This window comes from Microtus oregoni, unplaced genomic scaffold (assembly GCF_018167655.1).
Source record: "Microtus oregoni isolate MIOR12 unplaced genomic scaffold, Mior012 000015F_ref0000493, whole genome shotgun sequence".
Lineage (NCBI taxonomy): Eukaryota > Metazoa > Chordata > Mammalia > Rodentia > Cricetidae > Microtus > Microtus oregoni.
In genome coordinates, this window is record NW_024543074.1 from 19451722 (window position 1) to 19478048 (window position 26327).

At 38.4% G+C, this 26327-nt stretch overlaps 1 protein-coding gene and 1 pseudogene across 6 annotated transcripts in view; both read right to left on the minus strand.

Annotated features, from left to right (window-relative positions):
• The window catches only part of Nf1 (neurofibromin 1), a 268446-nt gene that overhangs the window by 191233 nt on the left and 50886 nt on the right, over positions 1–26327 (minus strand). For all 6 annotated transcript variants that reach the window (XM_041664518.1, XM_041664517.1, XM_041664515.1 and 3 more), the window contains exons 5-11: positions 22898–23004; positions 6985–7052; positions 6686–6761; positions 5878–6035; positions 1601–1774; positions 1053–1175; positions 517–591 (exon numbers count right to left, since the gene is read on the minus strand). In XM_041664518.1, coding sequence (XP_041520452.1) covers positions 517–591; positions 1053–1175; positions 1601–1774; positions 5878–6035; positions 6686–6761; positions 6985–7052; positions 22898–23004 — 781 coding nt within the window. The remainder of the gene's footprint in view (positions 1–516; positions 592–1052; positions 1176–1600; positions 1775–5877; positions 6036–6685; positions 6762–6984; positions 7053–22897; positions 23005–26327) is intronic.
• LOC121456126 lies at positions 9754–19511 on the minus strand (annotated as a pseudogene).

Sequence of the window (26327 nt, forward strand, 5' to 3'; positions counted from 1 at the left end):
GATCAGAAACCCATTGCCATTGTTCTTGATTTCTCAGTAGTCCTCACTGTCCGCTATGTTCAGAGAGTCCGGTTTTATCCCAGGCTTTTCCAGACCCAGGCCAGCTGGCCTTGGTGAGTTCCCAGTAGAACATCCCCATTGTCTCAGTGTGTGGGTGCACCCCTTGCGGTCCTGAGTTCCTTGACACTCATGGTTTTATATAGGGTTCTAAGTAAAGAACTTGTGCTAAAACCAGCATCTTTCTTAAAAGCGGAAAAAATAGGGGCTGAAGAGATGGCTCAGAGGGTAAGAGCACTGGCTGCTCTTCCAGAGGTCCTGAGCTCAATTCCTAGCAACCACATGGTGGCTCACAACCATTGGGGCCCTCTTCCAGCCTTCAGGGATATCAGGCAAAACACTGTAAACATAATAAATAAATAAATCTTTAAAAAAAAAAGTGGAAAAATATATAACCAAAAAAAAAAAGAAAAAAGAAAAAGTACTTTTTTAGTAATGGAGAATACCTTTTAGACTTACATTGGTTATGATGCGGTGGAGTGAGTTTACCAACACATAGTGAAATGTAGAAGGTGAATTCTGAGCCAGGCATATCTGCCGGGGGGAAAAAATCATTAACACAAAAAGGACAAAATAACAGCAAAAACTTAAATTATTTTTTTGATAAAATTAATTTACAGTTTCAAATTAGCATCAATATATAATATTTAAAAGATAATACTGAGAGGCAAGAGAGCTATCTCACAGGCTAGGAGCAGTGACTGCTCTTGCAGAGGACCTAGGCTCAATTCCCAGGACCCACATGGCAGCACACAACTATCTGTAACTCTAGTTCCAGAAGATACAATGGCTCTTCTGGTCTCTGAACACATCAAGCACATGCATGGTGCACAAACATACACGCAGGCAAAATATCCAGATACATAAAATTTTTTTTAAAAATCTGTTTTTTTAAAGAAATACTAATAAAAATACACCTATTCATCTTTATAGTCTCTGCATTTTATAAGCACAACCACGTCAATAAACATGGTTGCATAAAACAATTTTCTTACCTTAAAGTGTTGGTTGTTATGAGGGCTTATTCGAAAGCAAGAGACAAGACAGTCAATCATGAGGTCCACATCTGCAGGTTGACTACCTCTAGAGAATGGTTTACTTGGATTAAAAAGCAGGTTCTATAAAAATCCCAACAGAAAACAGTGGCCTTTAAATAGTCATGAAGTATTTCTTTAACAAAGTATATAAACATAATCAACATGATCCACATCAATTACAGTAAACTTTAGTTGACAGAAAAAGCACAAAATACTGCTTACTTCTGGTAGTAGATATCAGGTAAGGTTTCTTATACCACATATGATTCCCACCAATCAAAATTTCTATAGTAAGACCCACGTATGTATATATTAAGGAAACTGCATATCATTCTTCATGTTCTCAATCTAATGAGCACAGTAACAACAAAAGCAGTTCCTCTGAACTTATCCTCAAAGTTACCTTAAATTTAGAGTTAGAAATTATCTTTAGCAGAATACTCAGACTAGACGTTTATCCACTTAATTTACTTAAAGTCTATAGACGGGAAAGAAGAGCATATTACCTTAAGATCAACAACCATGGACTGAACTAGTAGGAAAATGACAGAGTTATCTTCCCAGTTGATGTAAGTGCTTGCTTTACACAACTTGACACAAGCAATGGCAGCACTCTCAGTCAGCTGCCTGCTTCCTCCATGGCCGGCAAGTGCTTTTCGTAAACTGTCCAGAAACAGTTTCTACAGAATTTAAATTTAGGAAGACAAGAAATCTAGTTTATACTATTGTAGATTATCTAACAAAGTAGCAAATTATCAGCAGTCTAAAATTCAAACTATAAAAAGAATGGTTTATATTTGGCTTTCATTTCATATTTAAGGAGTCATCACTTAATCTTTCTCAAGTTAAAAAAGAACATAAAGACAAAACACTTTTCTCTATTTCTCTGTTGACTTTCTATAGGGATAAAAGAAACATTCCTTCCTATACATTGAAACTCAGCATAAGAGTAGGTTTTATCTTATCTTCCTTTTGATGTTATCTTTGATGTTTAAATGTCTGACGAGCCTGGTGGTGGTGGCACACGCCTTTAATCCCAGCACTTGGGAGGCAGAGGCAGGCGGATCTCTGGGAGTTCGAGACCAGCCTGGTCTACAAGAGCGAGTTCCAGGACAGGCTCCAAAACCACAGAGAAACCCTGTCTCGAAAAAACAAAAAACAAACAAACAAACAATATGTGTGTGTGTGTGTGTGTATATATATATATATATATATATATATATATATATATATATATATATATATGATGGCCGTGGTTGTGGTATATGTCAACTTGTTTCATTCTTTTCTACTACTCAAGAGTATATTCAAAATGGATCAAAGACCTCTTCTGATGATGACAATGTCCACTGAGAGTTTTCAGTTACCTATGTGCTGATTTTGTGATGTGTTCTGAACTGTTCAGGACAGGGTCAAACCCGGTTACTCTGCAAGAGCAACAAGTGATCTTAAAACACTGAGCCATCTCTCCAGCATCTAAAAATACATTTCTGTGACTTCAATACCCTCTTTGTACCTTACAAATTTCTTTCCTTGGATTTTCTGCTAGATGAAAACCTCAGGTTTCCATCTCGTCTCCAGATAGATCTTCAAAACTAACATTTCAAAAGCTAAACTTATCCAAAACCAGAATACATATTCTTAAGTGTACATGGCACATATTTCCAAAATGGGTCACATGTTAGGCCAATAAGCAAATCTTAATATGTTGAAAGTGGTTAAAATTAACATGTCATTTCTAGTAAAGGGGAGCAGAAACTGGAAACCAGAAGCATATGGAAAACTAGAAAATTCACAAATATTTAAAAACTCAACACAGTCTCAGCAGATAGTGAATTAAAAAAACTCATCAGAAGAAAGAAACTAGAAACACGTTCAGGTAAAATAAGGTAATGCATCATGCAAGGGCCGTGCTGAATAAAACTTAAACCCATGAAAATAAGAAAGCTCTCAAATCAGTAACAGGACTGGAAAAAGAAAAGGAAGCTAAGCCCAGAAGAAGCACACAGCAGGGATGATAAATATTGGAGAAGAGATGAATTTAACAAGACATACAATAGCAGTGGAGGGAAAAAAAACCCCACAAAAGTTGATTTTTTTAAAAAGTCAACAAAATTTGTAAGTTTTTTGGGGTAGATTTTAGGCGGGGATGGAGGTGGGCTAGAGAAATGGCAAAAGCACTTGTTGTACAAGCAGAAGGAGCTGTGTCCAGATCCCAGAACCATTTAAAAAGATGAACATGGCCACTCCAAAAAAGTTGTTGGGGCTTATTGACTACCATCAGTCAGTTCTAGGTTCAGTGAGAAGCCAGCTCAAGCAAGTAAGAATCAGAGAGATAAGCAGGCCACCATGAATGTGTGCCACCCATCATACATGTACATACACCACGCACATACAGACAGAGAGCACTTGTGCATGCATGCAAACTGAAATTACTAAACTAAATGTGGTGACATTACAGATTTTGAAAAAAAGACTATATTATAAAAATTATATACCAATAAACAGAATAAAAATGAAATAACAAATTCCTATAGGTGCATGGTCTAGCAAAAGCCATGAAGAAACAGAAAGCATTAACAGAAATATAAGAAAAATAAATCAGTAATAAAAGACTTCTTTACAAAGAAAAATCCAGAATCCTATGTTCATTTTGTAAATTCTATCAAACATTTTAAAATTTAGCACCAACCCTTCTCAAGTACTTCCAAAAACTTAAAGAGAAAGGAATATTTTCTACTTCAATGTATGAGGCCAGTACGCTGCCACACTTGGAAAGCTGAGGCAAGAGGATCAAACTTTCAAGGGCAATTCATATCAAAAACAAGGGGGAAGGAAAACCCTACTCAGGCCTGTGAAGCTAGCAGGTATCTTGATTTCAAAGCCAAATAAAGACAGATCAAAAACAGGGCAATCTCAAGGGCAGAAAAAACCCACAAGCTAAGCCCAGTAGCACCTTAAAATATTTGTTCAGGATATTTAACTTAATATGTATAAGTGTTTAGCTTGCATGTACCTCACCATGTACATGCCTGGTGCCTTTAGAGGTCAGGTAGAAGAGGGCTGTCAGAGTCCCCCAAATTGAAGCTACAGGTGGTTGTGAGCTGCTACGTGGGTTCTGGGAACCTGGGTCCTCTCAAAGACAAAAAAGCATTCTTAATTGATCAGAGAATTTTAAGATGAAAAATCTTTAAAAAAAAAAAAAAAAGGAAAATTTCAAAGACAAAGCCTACATAGAGAAATACACACAAAAGACCCTGGAAAAGGTGATCAATGTGTCATTTTAATTATGGATTGCTATATAGTTTAGCTCTAGATATAACTGTAACTAGCCAGCTTAAAACTGAGGGTGAAAGCCAGACATAATGGTGCACACTTTAATCCCAGTTCTCAAGAGGCAGAGGCAGGTAAAACTCTGTGAGTTTGAGGCCAGCTTAGTCTACAGAGATGTCCAGGACAGTCAGAGCTACATATTGAGAAGATACTCTATATTGAAAAAATAAATAAAAAAATAAATGAAGGAAGAAAGGGAAGAAGGAAGAGAAATATGAGAAAAGTGACTTTTTTCAATGAGTGTGAAATTTTGTCTGTGAAATATACAGTGAAATTTTCTTTGTTTCAATTTACTAAGTTTTTTTTTTTTCTTTTTTACACCTATTTATTTTCTGTATGTGTCAGAATGCACCAGAGCATTTCTGTAGGGGTCAGAAGACAACTTGTAGGAGTCAATTCTCTTCTTCTACCATGTGGGATCTGGGATCCAATTCAGGTTATCAGCCTTGGTGGGAAGTGTCTGAGCAGCTTCTTTAGTCCTTCTTAGTGTTTTTTTTTTCTTTTTTTTGGCGGGGGGGGGGGGGGGGGGGTCTGTAGTTACAAGAGTTACTGCCTAATGTGGATGCTGGAAACTGAACTCAGGTCCCCTGGAAGAGCAGAAATTCTTACCAATAAACTATCTTTCAAATCCCTGGGTTTTTTTGGATTGGGGGATTTTTGTTTATTGTTTTTGTTTTGTTTTGTTTTTTGAGACAGGATTTCTCTGTGTAACAGGCTTGGCTGTCCTGGAACTAGCTCTTGTAGACTAGGCTGGCCATGAACTCACAGAGATCTGCCTGCCACTGACTCCCTAGCTGGCATTAAAGGCATGCACCACTGCCTGGCTAATCTCAGTTTTTTAAATTAATGCTAATAAGCAAAAGTCAAAGAAAACTTGGGAACACCAAAATCTAATGATTACATAAGATTTATTTGAATTAGGTTATTTTAGCCCATAGGAAAGATTGAAACTTCTGAATTTTCATTAATTTTGTAGATATAAAATTGTTAGGATAAAAAATATTTCACAATGAAAAAACATATTAAATATATATTTCTAAAAGCCAACATATATATTTCCAAAAATCGTCATAAAGCTTTAGAAAATGCATTGTTTGCTATGTAATTTATTTGTAAATAGTAAGCTATACATAAGCTATACATAAGCTAATTTATACACATAAATATAAAGTTAAATTATAAATTCTAAATATATTTAATGATGAATAAAGCAAAGTACAAGCTTAATTAACAAAAATGATCAGTTAATATCACTCAGTACTAAAAAAAGAGTTCAGAGCCTTCAGACACTGAGCATATTACTCATCCTTTTAAATAAACTAACTTGTGAACATGACTTTGCTAAGGCAGCCAACTGCTCGACCCACAACGGCTAGAACTAAAATGTACACTTGAGTGAAACAGCTGCTTCCCATGAGAAAATGACAGCCATTCTCTTTGCCCTCCTCACCTTATTTATGTTGTTCTCATCAAACCCCTCTTTGGATATATCCTGGATTATTTCTGGACACAAAATGAGGAGAATGATTTGGAGTGGCCAAACTGCTGCTTTACGTTTGGTGCTTTCAGCAAAACCGTCCACCAAGTCAAACAGCTTTTCTGCACACTCTATGTAAAAAATACAAATATTAAATGATCTTATTAGATAAGAAAATCCTTAGCATTAAATTCAAATCCATACTATAAGAAAACAAAACAAACAAGTAAACAAACAAAAAAACCTAAAGATCACAGTTTTAAAAGAATGTGTGAGAAAGGCTACCTTGACCCATCGTATAAAAGTCCACATTTTAGAATGGCTTTTGTCACAGTATTAGGGTCTTATAAAAGGAACAAAAAATTGGCAGCTTCAAAAAAGAATTCCCCGCTCCCCAGAGGTTTCTATTCTCTGCTATGCAGGTATCCCCCCAAAAATCTTATTCAAAAATAAAAAAAGTATTTCCTCCTCAGACAAACCTACCTAAATATAAAGTTCTCTCTCTCTCTCATGTGCTGTGAGAGAGCTATCAATATTCAATCACACATGAAGGATTAGAGCTTTATTTAAAACTTATTACCTACTTGCTCCAAGGGGAAAGGACTGGAAATAATACAGAAATAGGAGAGAAAAATCGTAACTCCTATTTGAGGAACAGCTGACAATAAAAGATAGAAAAGCCACTTTTAAAACAAAGTAAGCGAAAAGCAGCATGTTTTACCTCTAAGAGCTTAACAAAGACACACACACCCCTCACCCCACACACAGTCACTCGGCTTACCAGCCAGATCAGTCTGCGGAATTTGGTATAGCTTTGTAAATTCATCCGGATAGTTTTCTACCCAGTTCCAAAAGGCCTACGAGTAACAAAATATGTGCTTTTATATGAAAGCAGTCAATATTTCCAATATATTACATAGCACAGAATCTAAACTTTCTACATAAAAATACTGTACTGCATTCTTTCCACCATGCAATGTAAAACTACCACATGAGATCTGACTTTCCTATATCAAGGTATAAACACTGCACACTTTGTACCTGACACCAGACCTGGGTGCGCAGGAGGCTGGGGCTTACCTTTTCTAGGCTGTTTATGACTGCTAACTGGGCCACCTTCTTCAGGGCTTTAAATTTAAATGCTGTTTCTGGAGGGAAAAATTTTGTTTTATTAACTCTCAATTATTTAACACAAATACAATTGAGAACTATTATAAAATAATTCTTGCTTTGTTTGTTTTTTTTTTTTTTTTTGGTTTTCAAGACAGGGTTTCTCTGGTTTTGGAGCCTGTCCTGGAACTAGCTCTTGTAGACCAGGGTGGTCTCGAACTCACAGAGATCCGCCTGCCTCTGCCTCCCAAGTGCTGGGATTAAAGGTGTGCGCCACCACCGCCCAGCTATAAAATAATTCTATATACTATTTTGCTTCTTCTTTTTTTTTTTTTCAAGTTTTTTCGAGACAGGGTTTTTCTGTAGCTTTGGAGCCTGTCCTGGAACTCGCCCTATAGACCAGGCTGGCCTCGAACTCACAGAGATCCACCTGCCTCTGCCTCCTGAGTGCTGGGATCAAAGGCATGAACCACCAATATTATTAATAAGCAACTTAACAGTAAAAATAAATATAAACCCCAAACTCATGAGCTACATTGATAAAGACGGAAAAAAGTAAAAAGCAAACATGCCTTGAAATTCAGGTTTTACCTTTGCTCTATTATTTTAATGTTTACAAATAAATAAATAAATAACATGGGAATGGGCCATGCGGTGCACGCCATTAATCCCAGCACTCGGGAGGCAGAGGCAGGCGGATCTCTGTGAGCTCTAGGCCAGCCTGGTCTACAAGAGCTAGTTCCAGAACAGGCTCCAAAGCTACAGAGAAACCGTTTCAAAAAATATCTCTCTCTCTCTCTCTCTCTCTCTCTCTCTCTCACACACACACACACACACACACACACACACACACACAAAACCAAAAACCAAAAACCAAAAACCAAGAACCAAAAACATGGAGATGGAAAGATGGCTCAGTGGTTGAGTGCACTAGACACTCTTCCAGGCAACCTGGGTTTGATACATATCACCCACATGGTGGCTCAGGCACCCTCTTCTGGTCTCTGCAGGCACCAAACAGCAGACACTCACAAGCTACACAGACACGTGTAGGCAAAATCCCATGCACGTAAAATAAAAATAATAAATCTTATTTTTAATTAAAAAAAAAGCCAGTCACGGTGGCAATATCTTTAATAGTAGCATTCAGGAGGCAGAGGCAGGAGGATCTCTGAGTTTGAGGATAGCCTGGTCTACATAGTAAGTTGCATACAGGACAGAGAAGCTCAGAAGAAAAAGGAAAAGAAAAAACTACAGGGGCTGGAGAGGTGGTTTGGCTGCTGTTTCAGAGGACCTGAGGACAGTTCCCAGAACCCACATCACACCATCTGCAACTTCAGCTTCACAGGATTCAATACTCTCTTCTGGTCTCAGAGGGCAGTGTAGCATATGCACACAGACACACACATAACAAATCTTGAAAGAAAAAAGGGAAGAGGAAAGAAAGAATGAATGAAAGAGGAAGGAAGGAATGTTTTCCAGTTGCACATCTAAGTAAATTTTAGTATTCCAGTATTATAAGTAGCACTGGTAAACAGTGTACTTATATAAAGATTTTCCACATTATTATTTTCTTCAAGGTAGGCAATTATCTAGGAGACAAACAGTTTGTAAGGACTCATGATGAGATCTGCAGAGCAGATTTTTAGAAAAATTGTCAACTGAACATAGCATACTGACCATCTGTGTTATGTCCTTGCTCATCACTGTCTAGCAGGGCAGTTTTAAGTCTGCTAACCTATTTAAAATAGATTATACTTTATTTTTGATCCTTTTCTTAATCTTAAGGTATCATGCAAAGAAATGGGCATCATTATGGCACTTTATGAATATTTGTCATTCTATATAGCTCTCCATCACTATCCCTACCCTACCTCCATATTCCCTGCCTCCTAGTAGGCTCTCTGTTTTCCAAACCAAGCAATCCACCCTTCTGCTTTCATGCGGTATGTATTTCATTAACCTCTGTTTCTCCCTCTTAGGATCCACTTCTTCACCCCATAATGAACCGGTTTGTAACCTCCCACATACAACTTACCCCTTTAAATTTAGGTTCCATATAGGAAAGAAACATGATTTGTTTGTCTAAATCAGGCTTATTTAACTTAATGCTTTCTAGTTCTATCCATTTTCCTGCAAATGTCATGACTATATTTTTCTTTATAGCTGCATAAAATTCTTTATATATCATGGTTCATTGATGTTATGAAGCACAATTAATAAAAATTCACAGACAGAAATTTTCTGACGTAAAGGTCAGAAAAGCAAAGCAGACAGTCACTGGCTCTTACCTCTACCTCAGTTCAAAATGGCTATCCTCCAGGAATCTCAAAATGAGACTGAGAGCTATCTCCTCCCATTTTATAATCCTCTCTGGTTCTGGAGGGTGTACACCACTACCTCCTGGTTTCTATGGCAAACTAGTGTGGCTACTGGGATTAAAGGTGTGTGTCATCACTGCCTGGTCTGTAACTCTGGCCAGTGTGGCTGTTTTACTCTTCTGATCCTCAGGCAAGCTTTATTTATTAAAACACAAATGAAATGCCAATACAATTCGCTTTTCTTTTTAATAAAAAAACAAAGGAAAAATATGACCAATCAACACACAACTTCGCCATATGAAAAGGCACTTCACCAAACTCTGAGTCAAAGAACATACAAATGTTTCTTTGATCATGGCTACAGTGATTATCTATACTTTTCCATTTAACTGTTTTTTAAAATGCCACGTTCTCATTGTTATCTTCTGTTCCAGTTACAGAACAATGGGAAGGAAGGAAGCTGGTTAAAATAACTCTCGTAGGCAGTTTTCTGCTGGCATTTCTTTGTAATTTGAGATTTGTGGATGTAAGGGATCAGACTACCCTAGCCTTGATAAGTGAATCCGACTCCTCCTCACCACAGCCTGCAAGCTGCAAGTGACGCTGAGAGACACACTTCCTAGTGAGATCCTTGAAGCATTAGCTGCCAGCTCTAATGCCTTAAGGGTGAGGTTCTCCAGAATTTCAGCACTGTGCATAACAGCAGCAGCACCTACCTATCCATGCTGCCTGTGAACGTGGCCCACAAGGAAGTATATAGCTCTCTAGGAGCAAGAAATTAACTTGGCCTTGGCCTTACCACCATCCTTCCCAGCTTTCCCTCCCAATGCCACACAAATGCCCACTGTTGTAGCTACCACCACTCACTGTACCACATTTTTTTGTATCCATTCTTCTCTTGATGGACATTCAGCCTGGTATCATTTCCTGGCACTGTGAATAATGCGGCAGTAAAAATGGATGTACATGTATTTCTGGGCTATAGTAGTGTATCTAAACCATACGATCTATTACTGGATTTCTGAATAACCCTCCCAACTGATTTCCATAGTAGCAATTCAAATTTACATTCATAAAAGCAGTGAATAAGGGCTCCTCTGGCATCACATCCTCACCAGCATTTGTTTTCTGAAGATAGCAATTTCAACTGAGGTGAAAAAAACTCTGAAATTTACATTTCCCTGATTGTTGAACACATTTTCCAAGTATCTACTGGTCATCTGTACTCCTTCTATTAATGGGGACTATCTCTTCAGTTCATAAGTCTATCTATAGACTGAATGGTCTTAGAGTTTAACAGGTTCTTTATATATCCTAAATATCAATCCTCAGCCAGATGTGAGGTTGGCAATTTTTTTCTCCAAATCTGTAAATGGTCTCTTCAATCTAATGAGTGCGTCCTATCCTTGGTGTGTGATTCTATTTGTCAAATCTTGGTACTGTTTCCTATGCTATAGCTCTTTTCAGGAAATTCTTGTCTATGCCTATTTACCGAAATGCTTTATCTTTGTCTTTTTTTAAGATGTATTTATTATGTGTATAGTATGTCTATACGCCAGATGAGGGCACCAGATCTCATTATAAATGGATGTTAGCCACCATGTGGTTTCTGAGAACTCAGAACCTCTCAAAGAGCAGTCAGTGTTCTTAACTGCTGACCCATCTATCTCTCCAGCCCCTACGCCGTCTTTCTACATTAAGGTTTTGGTATACTGATTCATTAATGTGCAATGCAAGAGATACGGACTTATTTTCATTCCACATATAAAAATCCAGTTTCCCCAGCACCATTTGTTAAAGGGGGTACCTTTTCTCCAATCTGCGTTTCTGACAGTTTAAGTCAGAAACTTAGGTAGTATGCTAGCTAATCTTGGTTGTCAACTTGACTCCATCTGGAATCCACAAAAATCCAAGTAGTTGGGTACACCTATAAAGGGTTTTCCTGATAGGATCACTTGATGTGGGAAGAGCCACCTTAAATCTGGGCCACACCTTCTGATGACAACCTGCATAAAAGGACATGGAAGAAGAAACCTTTTGCTTTTTGCCTGCCTGCCTCACTCCTGCTAGTAAGTGCATCTTCCTGTTTTTACAGTAATTCTGTACTAATATTAGAACCTAAACGCACTGACTGTAAATGGTGGAATCCTCCTGAACTTGAGATGGAGACGTGTAGGACTCTTGGAGATTCAAAATGGAGAAGCAAAGCAGAGGACTCAAGAAGCCTCATATTCTGAAGGGTTTATCTCACCTGAGAAAGTAGTCTTCACACTCCTAGTGGAGGATGCATCCCATCCCTTGCAGTATTTCCTTCTGTACCTTTGCCTGAGGAAATTAATCCTTGTCTACAAACTAGCTGTGACTTTCCCTTAAGAAGAAATATTAGGCAAGACCATACTAAGATCCCTCAGTGCCCACCAAAAGTAGCCCACAAAATACAAGTAGAATCAAGCCTAAGCAGGCTCCTAAAGGTAAAATTCGTAAGAAGGTGTGCTACACCACTAGAGTGTTTAATTCATTCAAACAGAAGTCCGGAGAATATGTATGAGAATAGATCTTTAATGATGTGAAAGGAACATAAAACTGGATCAAGCTGAGCTTATTGATATGGACCCACTGAGTGAAAGTCTTAAGTGTAATATTGAAATTCTCATGGTTTAAAACAGGTGTCAGAAGTTTGACTGGTTGATTGAAGCACTTGGCACAAGACAATCACTGAAAAAAAGAAAAAACTGGGGATACCTGGTGTCCCTTGGCTTAGCATTGATGAAGAGATTTTAGGGCTTGTACCATATAATATGGTGTACCATATAAAACCCAATCCTCCACAATGGGAAGGCCCAGAAGACAGCCTTTCACTAGAGGGGGAATAAGCCATTTGAAATCTTTGTCATAGCTCTTTTCCTTGTGCCAGACCTTAGGGTTGGAGACACTGATGCTCCTATTTTTATTATTAACTTGGAAAAGTTAAATGTTATGGGCTTAATTGGGCCCCCATAGTAGAAGGAGCCAGGTAGCAGCAGTACTGAATTGCCAAAAGCAAGGAGAACATATTTACATAATAAGCAGCACAGACAAAGTGGCTTTTATGATGGTATGACTCCTATGAAACTTTTGGTACTGGCTAGTCATGATACTTCCAGGAACGAATTAGATAAGAAGCCTACTATGTGTTTATTGTACATCTGTATAAGCAGAAAAATTCTCAAACAAACAAAAGAAAGAGGGCATCTCAGCCTATGAACCAATTTCCAGACTTCAGTTGGTCTGACGACCCAGAAGCCCATGAATGAGAAGGCCAGGTCCCCTGAGGACTTTGCTAAAATACTTAGAAGTTTTACTGTTACCTCCCTTTCTCTTATTCTTTCCTAATGGACCTATGACCTTTTACATGGGTCTGTACTCTGAAGAAAAGGAAACAATGAGACTTTCCAAGATCTACTGGACATTGGTTCTAAACTGACACTGATTCCAAGAGATCTCAAATAGCACTGTGGACCTCCAGTTAAAGTATGTGTCTTAGGGGCTTAATTTTGGCTTTAGTCCAACTCACAGAGGTCAAGTGGGTCCCCAAACTCATCCTGTGGTTATTTCCTCAGTTTGAGAATATATAACTGGCCAGGCAGTGGTGGCGCATGCCACTCGAGAGGCAGAGGCAGGTGGATCTCCATGAGTTTGAGGCCAGCCTGGTCTACAAGAGCTAGTTCCAGGACAAGAACCAAAAACTCCAGAGAAACCTTGTCTCAAAAATCAAAACAAGCCGGGCGGTGGTGGCGCACGCCTTTAATCCCAGCACTCGGGAGGCAGAGGCAGGCGGATCTCTGTGAGTTCGAGGCCAGCCTGGTCTACAAGAGCTAGTTCCAGGACAGGAACCAAAAAGCTACGGAGAAACCCTGTCTCGAAAAAAAAAAATCAAAACAAAACAAAACAAAAAAAGAATATATAACTGATATAGATATACTTAGAAGTTGGCAGAATTTCTACATTGGTTCCCTGCAAAAGATAGATGGATCATAGACAATGACAGCTGACTATCAAACTTAATCAAGGAGTGACTCAAATTGCAGCTGCTGTACCAGATGTGATGCCCTTACTTAAATGGATTAACACACATCCTGGTACATAGTATTCAGCTTTGAGTCAAGCAAATTCCTCTCTCAGTACCTGTCCGTAAGAACAACCAGAAGCAATTTGTTTTCAGATGGCAGGGTAAGTAATACATACCTTTATAGTTTTACCTCAAGGATATGCTAACTATCCACTCCTGTGTCATAACTTAGTTTGAAGGGATACTGAGCATCTCTTCAGAAAGTATCACACTGATATACTACATTAATGATATTATACTGACTGAAGCAAGTGAGCAGGAAGCAGCAACCACTTTGGACTTGTTTGTAACACTCATGCACACTGGAGAATGGTAAATAAATCCAAATTCAAGTTCTTTAACCTCAGGAAAATTTCTAGAAGTCCAGTGGGAAGAAATATGCAGAAATATTCCATCTAAGGCAAAGGATAAGTTATTGTGAAGGATAAGGTGAGCCTTCCTACCAACAATAAAGACACACAAAGCTTAGTGGGCCTATTTGGTTTCTGGAAGTAGCATATTCCTCACTTTGTTTTGTTATTCTGGCCCATATACCAAGTAACTCAAAAAGCTGCTAGCTTTGAGTGGAGCCTAGAACAAGAGAAGTTTCTTCATCAGGTCAAGGCTGCTGTGCAGGCTACTCTACAGCTGGACCATATGATCCAGTAGACCCAATGGTACTTAAGGTGACTCCTCTAGATGAATCACAGAAAAGACCCTTGTGATTTGGGAGCAAGGATCTGTCATCCCATTAAGAGACTGCTCTTGAAGAGACCACCAACTTATCATGTTATCTGAGCTACCTCTCATGAGCTGATTACAAGCTGAACATTACTGATTTCTAGCCATAAAGTAGGATGTGCATTAGTCTATTATCAAATGAGAGTGGTGTATATTGTGGTCAGGTGCAATTAGGTCCTGAGGTCACAAGCAAGATACATCAAGTTGTCGAATGCTATGGTTTCTACTCCTGTTACAATGCCTTCTGCTTCCAACCATGCACCTATAACTTCATGGGGTGTTCGCAATGATCAGCTGACTGAGGAAGGAAAGTTTAGGACCTGGTTTATTAATGGTTCTTTCTACACATTATGTAGACACCACCTGCGTATGGACAGCTGCTGCATAACCCCTTTCTGGTATAACCACAAAAGATACCAATGAAGAGAAATCTTCAATGTGAGGAGAAGCTGGAACAGTACATATGATTGTACATTTTGCTTGGAATAAAAAATGGCCAGGTGTGATTTTCCATAAAGGAGCTAAAAGTATACAATGGAAAAAAAGAGAGCATCTTCAACAAATTGTGCTGGCAAAACTGGATGTCAATCTGTAGAAGAATGAAAATAGATCCATATCTATCACCATGCACAAAACTCAAGTCCAAATAGATTAAAGACCTCAATATCAGTCTAAACACACTGAATCTGATAGAAGAGAAAGTGGGAAGTACTCTACAATACATGGGCACAGGAGACCACTTCCTATGTATAACCCCACCGGCACAGACATTAAGGGCCTCATTGAATATATGGGACCTCCTGAGACTGACAAGCTTCTGTAAAGCAAAGGACACTGTCACTAAGACAAAAAGGCAACCCACTTACTGGGAGAAGATCTTCACCAACCCCGCAACTGACAAAGGTCTGATCTCCAAAATATATAAAGAACTCAAGAAATTAGACCGTAAAAGGCTAATCAACCCAATTATAAAATGGGGCACTGAGCTGAACAGAGAATTCTCAACAGAAGAAGTTCAAATGGCCAAAAGACACTTAAGGTCAAGCTCAACTTCCCTAGCGATCAGGGAAATGCAAATCAAGACAACTTTAAGATACCATCTTACACCTGTCAGAATGACTAAAATAAAAAACACCAATGATAGCCTTTGCTGGAGAGGTTGTGGAGAAAGGGGTACACTCATCCATTGCTGGTGGGAATGCAAACTTGTGCAACCACTCTAGAAAGCAGTGTGGCGGTTTCTCAGGAAATTCGGGATCAACCTACCCCTGGACCCCGCAATACCACTCTTGGGAATATACCCAAGAGAGGCCCTATCATACAAAAGTATATGCTCAACTATGTTCATAGCAGCATTGTTTGTAATAGCCAGAACCTGGAAACAACCTAGATGCCCTTCAATGGAAGAATGGATGAAGAAAGAATGGACAGAAATCTCAAGGTCCAAATCAGGAGCAGAAGGAGAGAGAGCAGGAGCAAGGAACTCAGGACTGCAAGGGGTACACCCACACACTGAGACAATGGGGATGTTCTATCGGGAATTCACCAAGGCCAGCTGGCCTGGGTCTGAAAAAGCATGGGATAAAACCGGACTTGCTGAACATAGTGGACAGTGAGGACTACTGAGAACTCAAGAACAATGGCAATGGGTTTTTGATCCTACTGCACGTACTGGCTTTGTGGGAGCCTAGGCAGTTTGGATGCTCACCTTACTAAACCTGGATGGAGGTGGGCGGTCCTTGGACTTCCCACATGTCAGGGAACCCTGATTGCTCTTTGAGCTGATGAGGGAGAGGGACTTGATCGGGGGAGGGGGAGGGAAATGGGAGGCGGTGGCGGGGAGGAGGCAGAAATCCTTAATAAATAAATAAATTAAAAAAAAACCAACAACAACAAAAAAAAAAAAAAGAGTGACTAAACAGGTGGCTAGAAAGATGGCTTGGTGGTTAAGAGCATTTGCTGTCCTTGCAGAGGACCTGAGCTTAATTACCAGCATCCACATGTTGACACGCAACCATCTATAACTCCCAGTCTTAGACGATCAAATACCTTCTTCTGGCCTCTGTGGACACTTGGTATATATATGGTGCACAGACATACATGCAGGCAAACACCATACACATAAAAGAGTGATTAAAAAGGGCTAGAGTGATGCTTCAGTGGTTAAAAGTGCTTGCTGCTCACTCAGAGGATGGGAGTTCAGAAGACACACAAGAGGTAGGCAGCTCACACTGCCTATAACTCCAGCTCCAGGGATTTTGACACCCTTTTCTGGTCTCCCTGGGCACCTGCAAATATATGTGATGCCCATATTTAAATAAAAAATTTTAGGAAGATTAAAATTAATTTCAGGTAAATAGTTAAATATACTGATAATGTTATTAGACTTTTTGTATTAAACATTTTTTTAAAGCTAGTAAGACAAGATTTTGGCTTTTGTTTTTGAGATGGATCTCATGTAATACAAGTTGTACTGGCTACATAGCTGAGAATGACCTCTAACTCCTGATGCTCCTACCACTCTGCCTCCCAAGTGCTGGAATTTACTATTTGTATATGTGAGTGAGAGTGTGATTACAAGGGTTCCACAGTGTTCATGTGAAGGTGAAGGCAAACCTTTTAGGGTTTGGTTCTCTTTTTCCACTGTGGAATCGGGAGATTGAACTCAGGTCATCAGTCTTGTGTGGCAGGCACTTTATCCATCAAGCCATCTTACTGGCCTCTTCTCTGTGTCTTCTAATACTAATATGTTAGAGAAATAAAATTTCACTTGTTCAGAAAAAAAAAAAGATTTTACATGTGCTAAGCGAGTGCTTTTCTATAAGCAACATCTTGCAGCCTTATTTGGACTTTTAAAAAAAAAACAGGTGTTGGCCGTTAAGTGGTGGCACATACTTTTAATACCAACAGTCAGGAGGCAGAGGCAGGTGGATCTCTGTAAGTTTGAGGCCAGCCTAGTCTACAAGAACTAGTTCCAGGACAGGCTCCAAAGCTACAGAGAAACCCAGTCTCAAACAAACAAACCCCCAGGTGTTACATTAAAATCAAATATTTGAACTGCTTCATTAAAAAGAATTTTAAGTTATATCCTGAATTCTCATAGACATACCATATACTCTACAAATTCTCTTTAAAAATAAAAAATTTTAAAAACATCTTAGTTATAGCTAGATGTGGTCACATTCAAATGTAATCCCAGAATTTGAGAGGGAAAAGAGGGAGAATCATGAGTTTGCGGCTGGGATAGGATACATAGGAAGTCAATACCATCCTGAGCTACATAGTGAAAGCCTGGCTTGAAAAATCAAAAGCTAGGTATGCAGTTCAGTGGCAGAGCATTTGCTTAGCATGCACTAGAGCCTGAGCTTGATTCTTAGAACCGAGAGGAGAAAACAGATTGTCTCAGCTGCTAAAAATGCATCAGTTGAACTGCCACAGAGCCTGATTACCTAAGTTCAATCGCTGGAACCCACATAATGGAAAGAGAAAACTATACAAGTTGTCCTTCGAGAACGCATGCTCACACTGAGCACATGTGCATACACCTACCTACACACACACTAAAATAAATAAAAATAAGTTAAAAGCATTTAAAATAAATGCAGTAAAAATAATTAAATTCATTTGTTTATATTTTCATTCACTCTCCTCTTTCCCTTCATACTGCCCCTCTTTCTCTTTGGAAATTGGAGGCGGTGGCGGGGAGGAGGCAGAAATCTTTAATAAATAAATAAATTAATTTAAAAAAAAAGAAAAAGAAAAATGGCCAGGTGTATGATTGCTTTCTAACACATGGGCTGTACCAATGGATCAGCTGGATGGTCAGGGACTTGGAAGAAGCATGATTTAAAAGTTAGTGAGAAAGACAACTGGGAAGAAGTCTGTAGACGGATCTCTCTAAATGGGCCAAAGATTTGAAGATACTTGTGTCCCATGTAAATGCTCATCAAAAGGTGACTTCAGGAGAGTGGAAGTTCAATCATGAAGTAGAAAGGATGGCCCATTCTGTGGACAGTCAGCTTCTTTCTCCAACCCTCTCTGTTACTGTCCATTAACAAAGTAGCCATGGTGGCAAAAAAGGAGGTTATACATGGGCCTGACAACATGGACTTAACACTCACTAAGGCTGCCGTGATTACAATTGTTGCTGAGTGCTAGATCTGCCAGCAGCAGAGACCAACACTGAGGACCAGATATGGCATGAGTCCCCAGGTGACCAGCTCGAGATTTGGTGGCTGATAACATTAGACGAGCTCTTCCATAGAAAGGGCAATGCTTTGTCCTTACTAGAATAGATAACTTATTCTGGTTATGAGTTTGCCTTTCCATCAAGTATTCCTTCTGCCAATACTACCAACCATGGACTTACAGACTATCTTATTTACCATCATGGTGTTCCACACAGAACTGCTTCTAACCAAGGAAATCAGTTAACAACCAGAGAAATCTAATAGTGGGCTGAAGTTCATGGAATTCACTGGTCTTAGTATGTCCCCTACATCCTGAAGCAGCTGGTTTGATAGAATAGTGAACAGCTTTTGCAAGACCCAGTTATGATGGCAATCAGGTGACATTACCCTGGAGGGCTAGGGGAAGGTTGCTCCAGTGGCAATATATGCTTTGTCTGTATCCAATATGTGGTGCAGGTTTTCCCATAGCCAGGATTCACTGATCCAGGAATCAAGGGGTAGAAATCAAAATGTTCCACTCAGTATCAGTCCTAGAGTGATATTTCCCACTAGGAAAGTTTTTGCTTTCTGTTTCAATGATCTGAAGTCTGCTGGCTTAATAGCTTGTTTTGGGGGGAGGGGATTGGGGAGCTTCTGTCTAAGGCATAACATACAATTCCATTGAACTGGAAGCTCAGACTTCTTCCTGGCCACTTTAGGAATTTGATATACTTAAGTCAACAGGCTTCAAAAAGAGGGGAGCTGCCAGCTGAGCTGTATGACCTCTTCTGTATGGTTCATCTTTCTTTCCAACTATCCCTTCACATTCTTCATTTCCAGAGTACCCTTCTTCCCTTCTCATATACACCTAGTATTTAAAGTACTTGAGATATTTCAGGCGAGTGAAGGTCACAACTGGTCACATCAGAGGTAGCCCCACATTGCCAGCTATGCATTATCCTTGAATGACAGTGCACTCAGAAGAGGCTCCAGGCACTCTCAGGACTGCATTTGCAGTACAAGATTACCTGTATCTCCATATAAATACCACGGATACATTTTAAGCTCATCTTTTATAAATTTATTGTCCACATCTAAAAAGAACATTTTATCTGGAAAAGACGACTCCTCTACAAACCACTCTACCGTAAAAGTCCCAAAGCAAAGCCAGCAAAACATTGCCCAAGGACTTTTAAAGAAGGGATACCAGATTCTACATTTACATAGAATGTTTCTAAAATAGAAATGAGTCCTTTTATACTTATACTCTTATAAGCATATACCTCTTTTATATAAATATATATATGTATACAAACACACACACACATACATACACCTCTTATACTTATCTTTTAACTGTGATTTCTTTTTCTGAAAATACAGATGAGGGTGGGGAAACACAAATACAAATGGGGAACAAACTTGTTCCCCAAATCTGTTTTTTTCTTTACTCCTAGTTCTTGACATGAAATCAATGGCATTACTTCTTTACTTCTCTCTTTAGTCCTTTCATCTTCATCATTTTACCCTTAAAATACTATCAATGTGTACAACAACCTAGTCTCAATCCCATTGTGTGTATACTTAATTACTTCCACTCTACAATTGGCGTGGATTTTTTTTTTTTGAGACAAAGTTTCATGTATCTCAGTCTAACCTCTAGCTAATTCCTTATACAGTTGAACTTCTAATCCTCTTGCTTCTACCCCTGAAGTGCTGGAACTGCAGGCATGTACTATCAAGCAGTTTACATGGTGCCAGGGATTGAACCCAGGCTTTAGGGAAAGCAGGCAAGCACTCTACCAACTAAGCTACTTCCCCAGCCATGTGCTTCAATTCCTTATTGGATATCTTACTGACAACTGAGACTTTGTAGACCTAAAGCTCCATTTATCAATTAGTTGGCCATTCTGTTCTGTCATCAATCCTTTCTCTTTTCTTCCCCCCCCTCCCAGACAGGGTTTCTCTGTAGCTTTGGAGCCTGTCCTGAAACTAGCTCTTTGTAGACCAGACTGGCCCCAAACTCACAGAGATCCGCCTGCCTCTAGTCCTTTCTCTTTTCTGCTTTAACTAAATGCTCTATAATATTTCGGGATTCCTACACATAATTTTATGTATTTAAATTTATTGGCAATGCTACATATCCTAACCAAGTATTATTATACCTCCAAAATAATAACATTGACTCCCATATCACTCATCCTATGGAGACCTCTACCACACCCACATATCCTCAATACCGTGACAGAAGCTCATGTCACATAATCCTCCACTAATCCTCACTACAGAATGGTTTCCAGAGAAAACATGGCACTCAAAGCTTAAGCTTCTTAAGGACATGTTCAAAATTTTATTAGCCTCTCAATCTCCAGAAATTAATATGGCTTATTACATACAGTTTCTAAAAAAATTCTTGTTGAAGTGAATTTAAAACATACTATTACTATAATTATTAACCACAGAAATTTTCCAATTCTTTTGCTACTGTCATCTAGAGCTAACTTTATTTGCTTTTTATGCATGAAAGTGTATCACAAACATGCCTGGTGCCTGAAGAAGTCTAAGTAAACATTGGAATTCATGTAATTGGAATTATAGATGGATTAACCACCATGTGGGTGTTGGGAACCAAACCAAGGTCCTCTATGAGAGCAGTAAGTGCTCTTAACTGCTGAACAACTGTCTAGCCCCTACAGCTAACTTTCAAAAGCCTAGTTAACACTAGCTTCATATTTTATAGACTTATCTGCATCTATTCTAAATCTATGCTTACAGGGAAGTGCATTCAACAGGAGAAATATGAAGCTGGAGAAATGACTCAGTGGCTAGGATGCAAGTTGATTTGTATGGACCTGAGTCTGCTTCCCAGAACCTACACATGACAGCTCACAACAACCTGTAACTCCAGCTCCAGGGAATCCAACATCCTCTTCTGCAGCCCACAGCACACACACATATAAAAATAATAAAGATGAAATCCTTCTTAGAAACATGAGCAAGTAGTCTCAATATAAATTAAATCATTCTTCTCTACTCTTATTTTATCTTATTTGGACATGGAGAACCATCTCAATTACTTATCATGATTTAGGCATAACTAAGAAAACTACTGTTTTAATCAAATCCTTACTCATGAAAAACTTGGACTAGATTTATTTCCAAAATGTCACTATGATGGCTTATCTTCACTGTTAACATGACTGGGTCTGGGCATATCTGTGACTAAGTGAGTTTCCAAACAGGTTTAACTGAGAAGGCAAGGCGCAGAATGAATAAAACTAATTAAATAACTTCTTGATTTTTCAGTAATAATATCTGAAATTACTTTTTTGGTACAGTTAGGGATCAAATCCACAGATGTGGGTTTGTTATATAAGCATTCTACTACTGAACTACATCATAAAATGTTCTTTTCTTTCTTTTTTTAGTTATTTCTCCAGCCCCATAAATTTTTTTAAAATTAATCTTTAGGGTTAACATACAAGTAATGAGTTTCAACATGTCATCTGTCATCTTCATGCATATGTGTTCTCATTACTACCCTCCTATTTCTCCCCCAATGAGTCCTTTCTTCATCTTTCTTATTTTATGTAGTCAGTAACTCATTTTTCACCTCTCTTAAAATCTCATCCTTCCCTCACAATACCCTTTCTAGGAACACACTCTTGTATGCACACAATTTTAAGTATAGGTTCTGCATGAAAAAGAAAGGCAAATAATAAATATGATGAAAGAATACTGATAGAACAGAATTTTACATTATTGTCCCTACATAAATACATCCTAAAAAGCTAAAGAAGGGCTGCCAACAGTGCTCTGTATAAAAGCACTTGCCACACAAATCTGCTAGAGTTCAATTCACTGAACCCAAGGTGGAAGGAGACAATCAACTCTACAAAGTGGATCTCTGACCTCCACAACAGCATTATAACATACAAGTCCTCATATACATGTATAGAATAATAGTCTTTTTCTGGTTTTTTTTTAATTGGGGGAGGGAAGGCAGGTTGTTTGTTGGTTTGTTTCAAGGCAGTCTCATTATGTAGCCTTAGCTGTCCTGAAATTCACTCTATAGACCAAGCTGGCCTCAGACTCACAGAGATCCATCTGCCTCTGCTTTCCAGCTGCTGGAATTAAAACCATGTGCCACCACCGCCTGGAGACACAAACTTCTTTACAAGCAAAACTGTAACTGAAGAAAACTTTCTATTGCCAAGATTTAAAATATTCAAGTTTTCAGCCAAGCCTTACACACCCTTAATTCCAGAACTCAGGAGGCAGAGGCAGGTATTTCTGAGTTTAAGGATAGCCTGATCTACAAAAGGAGTTCCAGATCTGCCAGGTATAAACAATGACCTTGTCTCAAAAATAAGATAAAACTCATGTTTTCTACTGCATTATATTCAAATGTCCAAAAATCAGTCAGTCACGTGCATTACTGGCCATTTCACATGAACATGCACACTATAAATTCTACTTTGATATCCATTTCAAACAGAATTATTATATTCATAATACTGAGGTTAATTATGTTAAATGCAAATATATTATACATGAAAACCTACCCTTCAGAAGTCGTTTTAATTTTGCACAATCCACATTAATATACTGTAACAATTCTATATCATGGACATCAACATTGTCTTCTGAACAAACAGTCAACTCCTGTAACCTGAAAATAAAAATCAAAAATAATTTACAAATTTAAGTCTTAGAACAGTCCAAGATTCTGATTCAACAGATGAAGGGCTTGTGAATGAAGACATATTAAGTAAGAACATACTTATTTTAAAACTAAACAATACAAGCAACTTAAAGAACATGATGAAAAATGATATTCCAGTAAACTTCACATCCATATATTTAAAACTGAGGTTTGAATTCTATTTCTCACATTAGCCACAGCTCTTTTGGAAAAATTAGTTAATTCCAAGATTGGAACACATTTTCAAATGTGTCTAGGTCTTTCTGAAATTGAACACAAGGAAATTAATAACTACTATAGTCAGGTCAAAACTCATACAGCTGTACAACTGGAGTCTCCCAACTGTCAAAATAATTTGAGCATCAAATTTTCTTTTTTTTAAAAAAAAAATTATTTATTATGTGTGTGCGCTTGCATGCTAATGCAATCAGAAAACAAATTGTGGGAAGTGGTTCTCTCCTACCACCACATAGGCTCCAGGAACTGAACTCAGACTGTCAGGCTAGCAGCATGCCCAACCAAGGATACTACACAAAGCACCCTAAGAAAAGCATGCCAACTCTTTGCTTACCACTGTGCTAACAACAGACCTATGTATCAAGTTTGTCACAAAGCACTGTGCCTTCCCCAACCCACCTTCCCCCAGTCACAGTCTTACTGTTGGAACCCTAGAACCTTGTGTTGCCATGGCAATGGCTCGGCTCCCTGTCACCAGCCCTGGGAATGTGCTTTTGATCAATGAGAGGCAATTCTTGTAATTTCTTTTTCACTTCAAGGCTCATGGGAAAAAGAGTATTTAGGCTAGAAGAACAGAAGCTAAAAGAAAAGGCTGAAGGATTTAGAAGTAGGACAGGAGAATTAGAATAAAAACAGAACAATAAAACTGATGCGGAAAAGCACAGAGTGAGAGATTCATTTCGCCCTCAGATCCTAAGTCTTTCGCTAGCTACACCTTCTTCTCTGAACTCTGAAAATACGTTCAGGCTGGACCCCTAAAGGCTCTCACTATGGACTAGACTTGGGAAATCAACAAAAGTTGTCTATACATGAACTACTGCTGCCCAATCTCATAGAACAAGCCTTGGGTGACTTTAGAGTTTTCAAAGAAAGGACATTTACTTTATAGAACAATATACTTACTTAAAAACTTCATGGAAATATTGTTATGTTATATAAACATTAACAATTCCTGCATTGATAGACTAACTGCATTTTTCTTTATTGTTTTCTATCTTCAATTTAAGACATTTCTTCAAATAGTAAAAATGAAAGGGTTTTTACTTTCTATAACTTTCCAGTTTCCTATTTCCCTGTTTGTCACCTTGCTGACTCTCTCAGCATATAATGACTCAGAATATAAAAATATGCTTACTCAAAATAACTCCATGGAAATGTTGTTTTGTCACATAAACATTAACCAATAATAGTAAATAAAATTTTAATAGTCACCTACTACTGTCACCTACTATCATAATTATAGAACAACATTTTTATTAAAAAGATTAAAAACCAGTTCTTCAACACTGGACCAAAAATTTTGATATATATTCTCATTCACCTTGCTGGGAAACAAGAGTGAACGCAACAGAAGCCCGGCTGGTACAAAATTAACAAGCCAAAGACAGAGGAACCGAGGCATCAAAAGGATTGTTTCCTCCATATTTGTCTTTTAGTTACTAAATCTCTAAGTGCACTGTATTATACCTTTCATTTGATCATAATTAAGAACCCATTAGACAGTACTTGTACAAGAAAGGCAAACCATTTTCATGAAAGAAACTTGCAGTTACTTTATAATTTGATTCCATTGAGCACCATTCTAGACTAATTTCTCCAACTATAATGATTAAAATTTTGACTTACGAGTAAAGATTTAAACTGTAATTTTTATTTCATTTTTTTCTACAATTTATTTTTAAACTCATATTGTGTGTAAAACAGGGAAATGCATGTGTATCGTGGTATGCATGTGAAGGTCAGAAGACTACAGTGTGGTGTTAGTTCTTTCCCATTTCTACATGGGATCCATGGGTAGAATCCATGTTGGAGAGGCTTACTCGGCAAGCGCCTTTACCTACACCAAGTGAATTCCCCACCCCAACACATTCTTTTTGTTTTATTTAAAGCACATTTTTAAAAGTTTGTTTGATTTTATGCATATGGGTGCCCACATATATATATGTGCACCACATGTGTGCCTGGGGTCCAGAGAGGGTGTTGAATTTTCTGTAACTGTAGTTATCAGTCAACTATGCGGGTACTAGGAACCAAACTCAGGTTCTCTGCAAACTCATGTTCTATACCACAAGCCATCTTTTCTGCCCCTTACATTTTTTTAAGCACTGAATTTAAAAATTTCATAAAACACAGTTAAAAAAGAAATACTGAAAACACCTGATATTCTGAAACTAATGTAGATCCTGATGCCTATCTGGCTTAGAAATTTGGGGTCTTCCATTATTTGACACAATTCCTTAAAATTTTTGTTTTTCTATGTAGGAATTTTTGGTTTTGTTTTTTGAGACAAGGTCTCACTGTGTAGCCCTGATTGGTTTCAAACTCTCTATGTAAAGGCTGGCCTTGAACTCACTGAGGTCCTCCTGCCTCTGCCTCCCAAATGTTGAGATTTTAAAGTTGTGAGCCACCACACCAGCACAATATCTTACTTTTAAGTGGGATTAACTTGTTTGCCTGCAGCTATCTTTCAACATCATAGTGAGAATAAAAGCAAGATAGCGTATACTGTGAATACTCAATAAATGGTACTGCTTCATACACACTTAAAACACAGTCTAGGGGCTGGAGAGATGGCTCAGTGGTAAAGAGCATCGCCTGATCTTCCAAAAGTCCTGAGTTCAATTCCCAGCAACCACATGGTGGCTCACAACCATCTGTAATGAGGTCTGGTGCCCTCTTCTGGCCTGCAGACATACACACAGACAGAATATTGTATACATAATAAATAAATATTAAAAAAAAACAAAAAAACACAGTCTACTTTCCAGAGAATTCTACTTTGCAATTACTTCCTTTTACTTCTATATTGTTTAGATTATTTTTAAAGTAACTTGGGATCTTATGATTGCAGAGCTATGAGAATTAGATCATTAGAATCCTCACTACACTTCTCAGCTACTCTACCTGATCTGAATCTAAATAAATACATTTAAAACACCAAACCAGGGCTCTGAATTCAATTCTCAGCAAGAAGGAAAGAGAAAGGGCCTGACCATGGAAAGCATCTTCTCCAAGTTTGTAACAGTACTCATATCTATCTACACATCAGTATT